The following is a 13,699-nucleotide window of genomic DNA, read 5'->3' on the forward strand; positions in this document are numbered from 1 at the left end:
TTTAAATTTTGCCCTGAGAAACTCGTCTGCTCTTTGGGTAACTCTGGAACAACAGGCAAAAGTGTCAGATCAATTTCAGCAGCTTGTGTTATGCTTAGGCAGCGACACCAGCTAATTTCAATCACTAATTATTTTTACATATATATATTTACAGATATACAGCAATGCTTTCCTGACAGGTTCTCTGCACACACCTGGCACCTCATGACCTTTGGTGGCATGCACTCGGATAAGAGGAAAAAAGTAAATTTCTACTACCTGGCTCTTTCTGAAAACTAATAAATGGAACTCCAACTAAGAATGTAGGTTTTTGGTTTCTAGAGCATAATTGGAAATCTTGGCCTGGCAGTTGTGTCTGTGGATCATTATTGTGCCAGGATAAGAACTGGAAGACCTCCTTTCCTGGTTGCAGTGGGGTGTTTGGAGAGGGAACTCCTGACAAAATCAGTAGTCCTGTGATGGAAGTTAAATCGCATGAGTTTTGGTTTTCTTATTTTCTCACTTTCCTAGTATGTTTATAAAGATTTCACAATCAAAATTACTGCTTCACACTCTATTTACTCTCGTGTAATAAGTGTGATTACTTCTTGGCTTTTTGCCCCATCCTTGTGCCAGAGTGATACATTATTTTTCTCTGGCACTCTACTATGAATATATGTCCCAATGAAGCTGACATGAGAGTCAAATGTCTGGTTTTCACCAGAAGAGAGAATTGATTCACATGGCACATGTATAACTGACTTCTGCTTCACGTGAACTGTGGGAAGCTCTAAAACTGGGATGAGTTCACTGCACCCTCTTGCAAAGAGCACTCTGGTGTTGCTGCAGCATTCTGTTGCTGCCCCTCTGAAGAGCAGCCCTGCTCACCAGTGATAACCAATGCTCGGCTGCTGGCAAGTGGGAACTGTGTGGTGTGGCCTGAGAATCAGAGGTGACAATTCCTTCCCTGTAATCACACAAGCTAACTCACCCCTCAGGGCTTCACACAAACAGCTGGCAGGGTCTGTGTGAAGTCAGGCTGTGGGAGGATTGCTGTAGACACCGTGCTGGACATTTGAATTCATGTGTCAGCTGTGTTGTTGAAAACCTTTGCTTATGTTACATCTCCGTAAGGAGCAGTTGCATTGCTGGGTGACTGCTCTTGTTGTGTCACACCAACACCCTGCTTGTGTTTCTATTGCTGACCTGGACAACTTATGGTGTGTTGTTGCAAGGTAAAATTAAACATCTCAGAGCGCAGTATCTCCTTCCCTCCGTTCAACCTTGTCTGGCAAAAGGAGGTTAAACATGGGAGTTGTGTCTGGCTCCTGCATTTTGGCCTGGCTCCAGCTAAGCACTTAAACATGCTCTGCAAAACTCAAGGTTAAGCACGTGCTTAACTGTCCTGCTGGACCAGAGCCATGGCGGGAGAGGAGGAAAGTTGCTCTTGTCATATTTTAACTGTGACTGACAGTTTGGCCTTTAGCCATACAGAAATGTGATTTATTGTAAATCTGCCTGTTGCATTCAAGCCTGCATGCTCCATGCACTTCTTTAAGTCAAATGAAGCTGTTATCAAAAATGGAGTGCCTCTCCCTCATGGGTGTTAGAAGATTTTATTTATTATTTGGCCATGAGTTTTTTTTGTGGTGTTACCTTACCTGGTAATTTCTGTTTTAGCCTCTTCCCTGCCACTTATCATTATCAGAAGATCTACAGCAGTGATGAAAGACAACATTTTGTCATCGCCATGGATAATTTGAGATCCCTGCTATGTTTTTACATATGGGCTGTAATTCCTTGAAAACCACATGGATATTTTCTTGTCCTCTCTGTGGATTTTTCTTCTCAAACAAAGTTCTGCAGCATATCTAGTGGTAGGCTGTGGGTTTGGATGTGTTACTGTGTCTGGTCATAGGAACCAAATCATAAGTTCTTGTTACGTGGGCTTTCCCTGTCATGGCATGTCTGGTTGCTTTGGGATGTTTTCAGCAGTTTGGAGAGCTTCAAACTCATCAGGTGTTTGTGAACTGCAATTCAGTAGAACAGTTTCATTGAAAAAACAGCAAGTTCAGTGGTCTGGAACTGTAGCACATGGTGTGCAACTCTTTAACAGGACAGTATATTCATACATGGAGTATTAATGAATGAAGAGCCAAGAAGTTCCTGAAAAGTAACTACTATTAATTAATATAAAAACCAGAGCTAAACTTACGTATTATATTATTCACAAAAAAAAGTTTGTCCAATCTTTCTGTCCTTAAGGAATAGTAAGGAATTTTATAGTGTATGAAACAGTATGGTTAATTTTTTTACTTTATTAAACAATATCTCACTATCAATTCTCATGGTAATTTTAAATTAAAATTGTAATTTTGTGAAAAATGTATTTAATTTATGTGACAGAGAGGTCTATATAACTTTAGGAAAGCAGCCAATTTATGACTTTTAAGCATATTGTCAAGGCAATTTTGTTGTACTCATGAGAATATTTCTGCTGAAATTATGCATATGGCCCTAAAAGCAGTAAATGTTGAGCAATATTTAACTTAGAGGTAAAGAATCAATTAATATTTGTACTGCTAAACATGTATTTATTCATTTTTGTATTTCTTTTTTGCTCTTCTGGTATTTACCCTCTCCTAGTAATAGATGAAAAAGAGTTATCAGCAGGGCTTAGGATATGTCCCCTGATAAGCCTCTCATAGCTTTTATAATAAATCAGATTTGAGATATATAGAACATACTGCTAATGAATTTATCATGAATCCTTTAAAAAGAATAAATAAAAAAAATAGGATCTCAAGCCTAGCTATCCCCAGACCAGTGAGGAAATTGTCCCTGTTCTCAGAAGGCAGCTGGGAATGTACAATGAATTCTTGCACTCCAGACTTTGATAATGACAATAACTAAAACTGGCATGATTTTTGCCTTTTTTACCTGAAGGTATTTCATTCAGTTAAAATGGAGTAAATGCTGGTTTAGGTTGGTGCAAAAGAGAAGGGAAGCTAATTACACCCACTGGAACATCCTTCCATTCTGTTATAATCTTATTGAGAAAACGTTTATGGAGTGGGCTGAAGTCAGTGCAAGCCTAATGCTAAGGAGCTTAGAATGAACATGATTGATTCAAATGAGACTGTTAAGTTTATATGGAAAACTGTGATTATGCAATCAAATTCATGTAGTGAGCCCTTGATAGACACATCAGAAAATCTACTAACAGCATTGGGAGATGAATATTAGCTATCTTTAATCTGCTTTCTCTATAAAATTGAATGGAAGCATTCAGAAATCTCCTGTTAAAGATTAAAATACCCCAAACAACCCACCAAAACCCACAAAAAAAACCCCAGAACAAAATAAATATTAAAAAAATCCTAACACAGCAAGCAAGAAAAGAAAACTAAACCTAAGCAAAAACATACCACCACCAAAATAAGTAAATAAATACATACATATACACACACAAACATACACGAAAGCAAATGAAAACAAAACACCAAAACAATGGAATTTAGGCGGTGGAAATGTTTGAGTGTTTTATTCACAAGCCCTTAAGCAAATTTAAATGTGCTTAGATCAACTAAGTATTGGCATGCAAATGAAGTTCACTTAAAAAATAATAGTTCCTACTCTGAATACTAACGAGTACTTTATATACCATTAAAAAAGCCTTAAGTATCCGGTGGAGTTAATTGGGGTGTAGTAGTGAAACATCTCTCTTTTTCTGACATGTGCTGTAGCCTGCCTCTTTCACAGGGGAAGATGAATTTCAGCATGGTTCTTATAATTCCAGCTTTTAAAATTTCTTATTTCCAATTCAAAACCTAAACCCTAAAGTGTTCTGTGGGTTAACTTTTTAAATTATAAGTGCTTGAGACCAAAACTGTGCTCTGAGCAATGTCTGTGTGGGTCCCATAAATTCTAAGTTGGCAGCTCCTATATTTTTCTGTTACAAGCAGAAGTGGGGAATAGCTTTCAAGATATACGTTGCATTTATTTTTTCTATTGGTGAAGTTTTCATGGACTCCCATTCCTGTTCTGTAGAATTCCAGAGTATATTGGCTACAGGACTGTCATGGATGTGGATCCCCTCCTGCAGGTCTTTTCTTTCCATTGTCTTTTTAGGGATCCTACCATAAATAGCTTTCCAACCTGTGTACCCTGATAAGGAATCTATATTAGGTGTGATGGATCTGGGACAAATAACTCCTGTGACACTGTGGGATTTCTTTAGTTTTTGCTGGCAAAGCATTTAAGCATGAACATTTTACTGCTCAATAAAGCAGTTAATCATATTTCAAAGTATAAGTATGGGTCAAAGTATATGATTGAATCAGATCTTTTGAAGTTCACTGACCTGTAGCCAATTGGGAATTTCATAGCTGACTGCACAATTCAACTTTGACTTCAGGGCATATTTAGGTTTAAATTTCTCATTAGAAAGTAATTCTGAAGCAGGATTTTTTTCTCCTGACAAATGCAAAGAAGCTGTGAAGAGGTTAAAGAAGAATTTTATTTTGCAATTAAAACCAAATTTATGCATGATTTTTCTCATTTATTTCTCTGCTTCTCGTAGAAGTAATTGGTTCATAGCTTAATATCCAGGTAACCTTTGAGTCTTCAGCAAGCTTTCTTACACGTTTTCTAGGTTCTATTCATGTGAAAAAAATGCCTCTTTTTCATTTGTCCCAGTCTATTATGAATAATCTTTTAAAAGATAAAGGGAGACAGCAACATGGATAGAGTTATATTCTATAAAATCCCATTAGAACTGAAAGATCACTCTCTTGATGCCTAAAGTATTAAATTTGGCAACTACTGAATCCTTTTTCACACCAGTAAGTGTGAAGAAAGTGACTTTTATGGAAGGTAATTGAGACAGGAAGACAGGATTACAAAAAATAGATACTGAAAGGTCCATTCAATTATCAGGAATACCCCTCTGCTCACTGTAGTACACCCATTACTGCTGGAATGTGATTGAGATTCCCAGTTGCCACATACTGCCACAACCCCACAGGAGTCTGTAGTACTTTTCTGGTTCATGTTATTTTCTGGTTCATGTTTTCACCAGTTTTGATGATATAAAACCATATCTGATGGTATAAAATAATCTGAGAATTGGAAACATAATTTAAATTTAATTTGCTGGATTTATTCAAAAAATAGGTGTCATATTTTTAAAGCTGGCCTTTGCTAGGAGCATTACAATAGAATGGGACTCTTAATCTGTCTTGTTCTGTGCTGGGTATGTTTTTACCATTTGCCAGAGGAAGACAGCAAAGAGGCATATTTTAATTTACAAATTCAGGGGCCTATGTATATTATCACTACCAAAAGCAGATTCAGAGACTCTTCTTTATGTATCAGATTCCAATTATGCTTCCTGTGGAGTCTATCTCCACAGTCAGACATAATTAATCCTCCATTCATCAAAGATTTTGGAAATGGGGAATTTTACCTTTTTTTTCTCTCTTAGAAAAGCCAGTGCTCCTCTGTCTGGGCTTGATCCCTGCATTTCAGTTGCAGGTTTTTTGCTTAGGCATCTGTAAGGTTGGAGCAGCACAGCTATTTAATGCATTAAATTACTCCCTACTGGGTTTGGTGAGAGCTTTGGAAAGACTAGGCTTTATTCTCCTGACCCATGTGGCTCGGGAAGCTTGCAGTCAATTTGGAACTTGTTCCACCCCGTGAGCAGCAACCACATCCATCTGTTTCATCATGTAAAGAGCAGAGACAGACACTGGGATGGGGATGGTTGACACAGCAGAGCGTTTTCCTGCGTGGATGGTGGGGATGAGGGGTTCACACGGACACAGTGCAGCGACAGCATCTCAAACCAACACTTCAGCCAGACAGTTAGGGGACAAATGATGTATGCAATGTGGTCGCACAACTGCACATCACACATACATGATGCAGAGATGGCTATGGAAAATACTCACTTTTTCACTTGATTCTGCTTCCTTTTGGCTTCTGCACCCCTTTGGTGCATAGCAGGGAAGTAGGTATTTGTGTTTAGTGGAAGAAATTACACTGACTAACAGACACAAGCATTTTACTCATAAATTTATCATAGACTATTGCTGAGGAGACTGACAGACAGCCACTACAAATGGTGTGTTAAACATTTAATGAACCCAGGCTGAACTCCTGGCCCTGTTGAAGCCAATAGAAGTTTTGCATGTCATTTTTTTTTTTTTTGGGTGCAGTTAAGGTTTAGAGGGGGCAGCATTTTATGTAGGTTTCCAATTGTTTGTTAATCACTTGGTGGAAATTAGAAATGATGCCTTAAACAGAGCATCCTTTTCCTTGGTGCAATCTCTTCATAGACATTGGAATTCACCACGAACAAAACCTGGTGTTCAACAGGGGCTAAGAAGGAGGTGCCAGACCTGGTTTCCCAATTAGTAGATGGTATTTCTAGAATGTGTATTAGTGCAGGACATCTGTGACGCTCTGCTAAAAAGTGCTGGTGTGTGTGCATCTTAGAACTTTCTAAAATACAGTAACTGTTATCCTAAATCGTGAGAGGAATAAAACAGGATTTCATTAAAGGTTCTCACGTAAAAACAGCTTCCAGCAATTTCTATTCCTGATGAAGTATTTGTGTGCAGTAAGTATCGGCAGTAAACTAAATGCCCTTGCCTGAGGAACAAATTCATGTACATGAGCAACATAAAGTGAATAAAATTCACTCTCGTACAAGAGTGCTGTGATTTACAGTAGTGTTCAGTCACTGTCTTTAAGAAACTAATGGAACCACCAAATGCTTGGTGGCTACTCCAAGGTATGTGTAAAGTTTAGTGTAGGGACATAACGTCCCTCCCTTGACTGAAGGTGTAGAAATGGAAGAAATGAGATGTGCAAACTCATATATTCTGGTCAGGCCAGGAGCGGAACCCCAGTTAGATCTTAGGAACGGGATCTGAGATATTGGAAATGACACTACTGTGAACAGGTTGTTTCTTATTTTACATATGCACTGAATGGAAATATTTTATGCATGAATTGCAAATGAGTATTTGTGGTATGACAATCGATAGCATGAATTAGAACCGGGATTTTAAACTAGATTTAAACAATTTTCTGATAACTGAACTGGGGGGGAAAAAAATGCATTTTTGTTTAAATTTTCATGTCAAAACATATAAACCCCCAATATTCACCCCGGGCTATTTTCCCCCCTCAGTGAAGCAGCGGGGCCGGGGACTCGCGCAGCGCCCGCGGCCCCCTCAGAGCCCCGCGCTCTGCCCACCTGGGATGCCACAGTGAGGAGGGGCTTTTCTTCTGCAGACTCCTCCCTCGGAATCTCCTTCATCACCATGGCCACAGCCTTATCGGCCGCCCTAGCGCCTTTGCCCTACAACAGCGAAACCAACAATGGCGCCAAGTCAGCAGCGGGCTCCGACCGCCCCCGCGCACGCGCTCCCGACCCAGCCCGGCGGACGCCGGCCGCGCCTGCGCCTGGAAGCGAAGCTCGGTTGGAAGCAGAACACACACGCGCTGTTCAAAAATCGTAATAATAGTAATTATGTCACAAATGGTCCATCAACCCAACGGTTAAGGAGGCTCTTGGGGCCTAGCCGTGGTCTGGTGGCTCGTTAGAGTTGCCCCAATGAAGTCAACAGGAATCCGGCACTTTCCTGCTGGGCCGAGGCCTTCTGGGAGTTCCCCCGTGCCAACCCTCTGTGGGATAGGATCCCCGGAGCACGAAGGGTTGGAGGATCAACCCGTTGATTTAATTTTAGTTATCAAAAAGTTTCTACCCAAAATACCTCTTTGTGGGCTTTTTGTTGTTTTTGCTTTTCGTAAAAATAACGTCAAGTGGAGTTTTCAAATAAAGCACAGCTCCTTGTTGTTCACTGAGGCAAACTCTCCCTGAAATTTGAATGTGTAACCTGGACCCACAGCATTTATAGCTCTAGTAACGTTTTCGAAAGCAATTTACATCATATAAACAGTCTGGGTTTTTGCTAACAGAACACACGGAGCCAAATTCTGCCATCGTAAGCATTGCTACAGCTCTCTCCAAAATTATCATTGCTATAGAACTTACTGTAAAGTTTTTTGTTTTAACTTCATTTTTCTTAAAATTCTCTTAATACATTCTAAATTTTCTAGAAAAAGTGAAGATATTTTGACATTATTTAATATATATTAGCCAAACAAAAAGTGTACCAACATTATGTGCCATGCTGTTTGATGCCATTCTTTTTATTAAATGAGTGAGGGTCTTTATAATCTTGAATTCATGTGGGTTTCTGTATCTTGATCTTTGGTTTTATTTTGAACTCTGCCTCTTGCAAGTGACAGAGAAGGTTGGAGCTTACACATAAAGCATCACAGCAGAGCTGTATTATGCCAGTGATCCTGGGCAGGTCCTTATTATTATACTTTAAAAGCTCCCATTGATTTCCATGGAAGTTTTAGCTGTGCAAAGACTGCAGAATCTGGCTCCATAAAAGAAGTATTTTACACTGGACTTAAATATATTTAAATCCTTAAAAGTCTATTAACAGAAGGGGTTCTTTGCTAAGATATCATATACAAGAATTATCTTCACTAGCAGTGTATTTTGTGTCAAGTAAACCCCCACTATTGCTTATACAGAACTACAGATTGTTTCAGGAACATTTCAACAATTGCAGGTAAAATCATTACATACTATTGCAGGTTCTAAACAGATTTTATTAGTGGTCAGGTCAATATTAAATTAGCTTGCTTGTGCAACACATCACAGGTACCCTACAGAGAGTTCTTTGCATGCTGTAAGAAAATCTCAGAGCAGAAGTGTCATAAATGATAAGCATGCTGGATTTGTGATGCCTTTGATATCCAAAGAATTGCAAAGTCACTGTAAAATTAAATATATTAAATTCAATAAGAATTGCCTTGGCAAGCAATTCATTTAATTGGTAAGCATATCAAAGGTTCTGGGCCAATTACGTATTTGTTCATGATTCATATGACATATTCCAGGTCTATAAAGCTTGTTTCCAGTATGACACATGAGATATCATTAGCTAGCACTAATAGCATGCTCTTGGTCTTTATAAAATGTAGTCCTTTTGTGCTGAGTGCTAGAACAAAATCGTTTATCGGCTAGGAAGGATGCATTGGAAAGCATGCAGTGCTTTTTATTTCTTGCAGAGTAAAAACCCACCAAAGCAAAGGTCAGGTCACTTTTTTGAAGACAGAGCCACTTTTTCTTCAAGGTTTCACCTACTGCCTGAAAAGAGTCATGATACTCGTATTAGTGCCTGCTGTTCGTCCTCCACACACGTAGCTGCAAAGCCCTGGGAGTGGCTGACACCAAATATAAAATCTGTCTCACCAGTTTAAAGTGGCCATGCTACAATGGAGAAAAGCAACGCAATGGATACTTCTGTGCTATTTTTAATGAACAGACTCTGTTTATTTGCTGAGCAAAGCAAGTGGTTTGATGCTAACTTTTTAAAAACGTTAGATCTTTAACTTTCCTAAAAGAAAAACACACTTTCCAGTGTGTAAGTCAGACTGATATTTCTGGTTCCTCAGCCTGTGGTATGTGAAACATTTTGAAACTAGAAGCTGGTAGCAATTCCTGGATACCAAAGAGAAAGCCAATGCAGTGGAATAGCTTAAATCGTCTGATTCTGCTGGGGACATACACAGGGGAGAAATTCACTGGAAAATGCAGCTTTTTATTCTGTTGACTAGAAATTAATATTGTTGTCCCATGTAAGGAAGGTAACCTTGAAAATGTTGGTTTCCCTTCCCTGTAGTGACCACTATGTAACCAATTCTTGCCTATGAAGAATTGATTAGGCCAAAGAATTGGAGAGAAATAAAACCATTTTTCTTAAGTCAGGATAACCTTGTTACTGTTGCCAACTGCAGCTGAAATTAAAATCTCCAGCACATTTATTACAATAACTGTTGAAGAATTATTATTTTTCAAGGTGCTGTTTGCACAGCCTCCTTTGGTACTAAGTGTTGTTTCTTAGCAAGCCAGATTGCTATATAAATTTTCTTGGTACAGCAGTTTATTGCTTAAACCCTGTAATTCTCTAACAGCTAATTTTAAGCATGCCAGGACTTCAAAACAAACAGTTTTTTTGGTGGTGGAGGTTTGCAAGGTAAGTTATTTTCTCCTGTAAACCACAGTTTAACAATTTAGTATATAAATGGAAACAATTGTGATGTAGAACATGACAAGCCACGCGCAAATCATGACAAATGTGGATTGATGAAGGAAAAAATATATTATTTGGTTTAGTGGAACATACTGCTTAAGAGAAAATGAGAAACATGTCAGTATTTCATTACTTGATACCTTAAAAAAGTGCAACAGATCCTTTAGGTAATATCTTCAAAGCAAAATAAGGAGTAGAGTTAGAGTATTCCCCTGATGCTACATATTTATAACAGCATTGGGTTCAGAACTCAGTAACACTTTCCCTAAGTTTATCCTTTGGGATCAAATAATGGGTAGTAATAGACATTTCCATAGGAGTATGCTGATTTAGCAGGATTTTGCAAGGAAATACTTTTTTTCTGCTGCTGTTTCTGAATACTTCCAAATTCAATTTTGTACAAGTCACACTCTTTAGATGTGGTACTTAGTAATGAGTATTTAATTAAATTACTGTAAGAGCATATTAATGTAAATTTCTAGTGCAGCATAAAGTTGATTTAAAAAAAATAATAAGTGATGCATATAGCTTTGTAACCATGCTCAGCTATGATAAAGCCTTAACTGCTTGGGACCAATTGATCACCTTCAGGTCCTGGTGGGTGGATCAGAATGAACACATGGTCACACTTGAAACATTACTATTTAGTGCAACACTCTATAATTCTGTAATTATTTTCTTCATTAATGTGATGTGCAAATTTGTTCTTGCATATGAAAAGCCAACAGCCAGTGCTTTGTAAGTGTTTAACATTTTAACAACAGTATTTAAACTATAATGATTAATTGCAGAAATTCTTTGTTGTCATCTATGCAATAAAATGATTTTATATAAGACCATTCCATAATTAAAGTTTGCTTTTGACAAATATTTAAGGCACGTGAGTCCCAAGTTCACTTTTCAGGAGTATTTATAGCACCTATTCTTGTGAGAAAGTGAGCAGAAAGAAATGGAGTGATCAGATTTTTTTTTTAATATGATTACATGAAGAAAGCATTCCTTTTTTACACAAACCTTTGCTGTTCCATTTATTTTCCAAAGATCCTACCAAGCTGTTTCAGCTTTAATTGACACACTACAATGAATCCCTGTTCCCAGAAATCATCTCAACACCGGCATGTTTAAATTCAAACTGCTGTAAAATAGAAGTTTTAGGACAGTTTTCCATATAGAGAAATTTGATAGATTAAAAAATTATCTTGCAGACAGTGCACATACAGGTATGACAGGTTTCATGGGCAACTCCTTCTCCAGCTGAGGAGAAACAGAATAACACCTCACTGCATTTATAAATGTAATGCCAAAAAAATATGTCCAGATGTCCTGACCTTTACCACTGGGCTATTGAAGTGTTTGAAAACAAAATCAAAACAAAACCCACCAGCTCAGGACATCTTGTACTGGTCTTCACTTTAAATATCTTTAATGTGTTGGGAGGGCCTTTGTAAAGCAAACTTTATGAAAGATGCATTAGTGAGAACTTTAAGTTTTAGGAGCTCTTGTCCTCCTGTGCTGGGAGAAAGAGCAGAGAGAGCTGCTGAACATGTTGAATTTGGGAGGCTTGGCTGCTCTCCAGATCCCCCAGCAGCTGATGTATTAGAGTACCAGTTAAGCAGCCTATTCTAAATGGCTTTATGCTCCACAAAGCTTCCTGTTTGTGCAACGCAAAAATAAAAATGAAAGGAAAAACTTGGCTTTATTTTTTAAAATTATGCAGCGCTATGATTTTTTACCTCTCAAAGTGAACACACGCATCTCTGCAATGGTACTATGGGAGTTCCAGTGTCCACAATACAATTGTGAGCTCTTGATTTACATAGGATCTGTTTATGATTTCAAATTTTTCCCTTCTCAGGCTCTTATGTTCCTGTTTCTGCATATGTATTTCTTATCTATACTTTTCTACTTTTTTCTAGTAGTGGTATATCTTGCATTTTAGATATAATTAAAAATAATGAGGAAACATATAGTGAGGCAGTTTTATGGATCAATATGAGATCGGTATTTAAACAGTAATTTCTGTTTCATCAAAGCTAGTGGTAGTTTTTTTATTACAAGCCTAATAAAGTCAGATATATATCTAAGATAAATGGGAACACAATTCCTTTAGGCAGTACCTGGCTGACCGTGGTGAGGAAAGCTGAACAGGCTCTCAGGCCTGAACTGGAAGCAGCATTGTCAGGGTAGACCATCTTTCAGAACCTGAGCTACTATTTTGATACTGTATTTCAATAATTTGGAACCTCTTATCAAGCTCTCTGTTAGAGATTATCCAAACTCTTTTGACTCACGACCTTCATTATTTCATTTTTACAAGATTATGATGAGTTGGCTACAGCAAGGAAGCAGCTATAGGAAGGTTTGCTCAAGAAGTAATTTACAGTAAAGCAGCTAAATTCATATTGGCTGAGTTCACAGTGTTCTACTTCTCTTTCATCCCTTTCCCTGTCTTTTCATTCTTATGTTGACTGAATAACAGATTTCAGATATTTACTGTATTCAAGAAAAATGGCAAAGAAAGGGACAAAAGCTGATAAAAGACAATCAGCATAAATATTCACATTACCCTCACTGGGTTGTGTCTTATATCCATTTAAATGTCGATAGGGTGGTTAAATTGCATTCCACTTTGAGAAGCATTTGCATTGAAATAGCACTGTAAGGTTTTCTGTTTATTGACTCTCAGTAAATGTTGCATCACTTGTGCTCCCTTGAGAAGCTGTCTCAGTCTGAAGCCTATAGATTAATTCCCAAAGCCAAGGGACATCTTCCAAAGCATCTCTGCTGGAATCTCTGCAAGACCCATTTTCCTCTCAATAACTTGTGCAAAGTTACTGTACTTAACACATCTGAGCACAAATCATTACTGGAAATTAATAAACAATTCTGTCAATCTAACTCATTCTCTATAAGGTAGTATGATTCCTGCAGGCTAAGAGGAGGTGAAATAAGGCTTTTTTCTCTCTAAAGTCAGAGTTTTATTAGGAGTATAATAGGGAGTGCATGGTTTGAGATAAAAATGAGATAACAACAAGAAAACAACATTGTAATGTTGGAACAATAATGATGATTTAACTGAAAATAGTCAATCCAGCTGGGAATATAGAGCAGGGCTGGTAAGAAGGAGATCGGGGACAGAACTAACTGTTTAGAGGTTGTTTAAGGTTCTGATCCTTTTATGAATGAATTATATAATATATCTTCTTGTGATAGAAGGCTTGGATGAGACATTTTGCAGTCTTTTCTTTCTTTGCAATTGTCATATTTTAATATAACCATTGTGAATATGTAGAAACTATTTTTTAGCACTTATTTGATTGACTTCTTAATAGTTTGGAATTGCATTATCAAAGGGATGAGTCCTTTGACTGCACAATGGTATATGACTTCAAAAATCTTATGGAATTGCTGCAGGATTTCTTTCATCTCTGCTTAGTCTGTGTCAAGGAACTTTGTGAAATATTTTGGTTTAGCATCTGGAAATTTAAAGTTGTTTGGTAGTCTTCAGCAGAGAATTAATACTGAAGTATTTTCTC

At 37.9% G+C, this 13,699-nt stretch overlaps 1 protein-coding gene across 1 annotated transcript in view; it reads right to left on the reverse strand.

The window, feature by feature from the left end:
- The window catches only part of PEX5L (peroxisomal biogenesis factor 5 like), a 36,149-nt gene extending 26,935 nt beyond the window's left edge, over nucleotides 1-9,214 (reverse strand). The window contains exons 1-2 of the mRNA XM_062498889.1: nucleotides 9,152-9,214; nucleotides 7,244-7,348 (exon numbers count right to left, since the gene is read on the reverse strand). Of these exons, the coding sequence (XP_062354873.1) occupies nucleotides 7,244-7,312 (69 nt within the window). The 5' untranslated portion in view covers nucleotides 7,313-7,348; nucleotides 9,152-9,214. The remainder of the gene's footprint in view (nucleotides 1-7,243; nucleotides 7,349-9,151) is intronic.
- Between the last annotated feature and the right edge of the window lie 4,485 nt (nucleotides 9,215-13,699).

This window comes from Cinclus cinclus, chromosome 10 (assembly GCF_963662255.1).
Source record: "Cinclus cinclus chromosome 10, bCinCin1.1, whole genome shotgun sequence".
NCBI classification, from domain to species: Eukaryota; Metazoa; Chordata; class Aves; order Passeriformes; family Cinclidae; genus Cinclus; species Cinclus cinclus.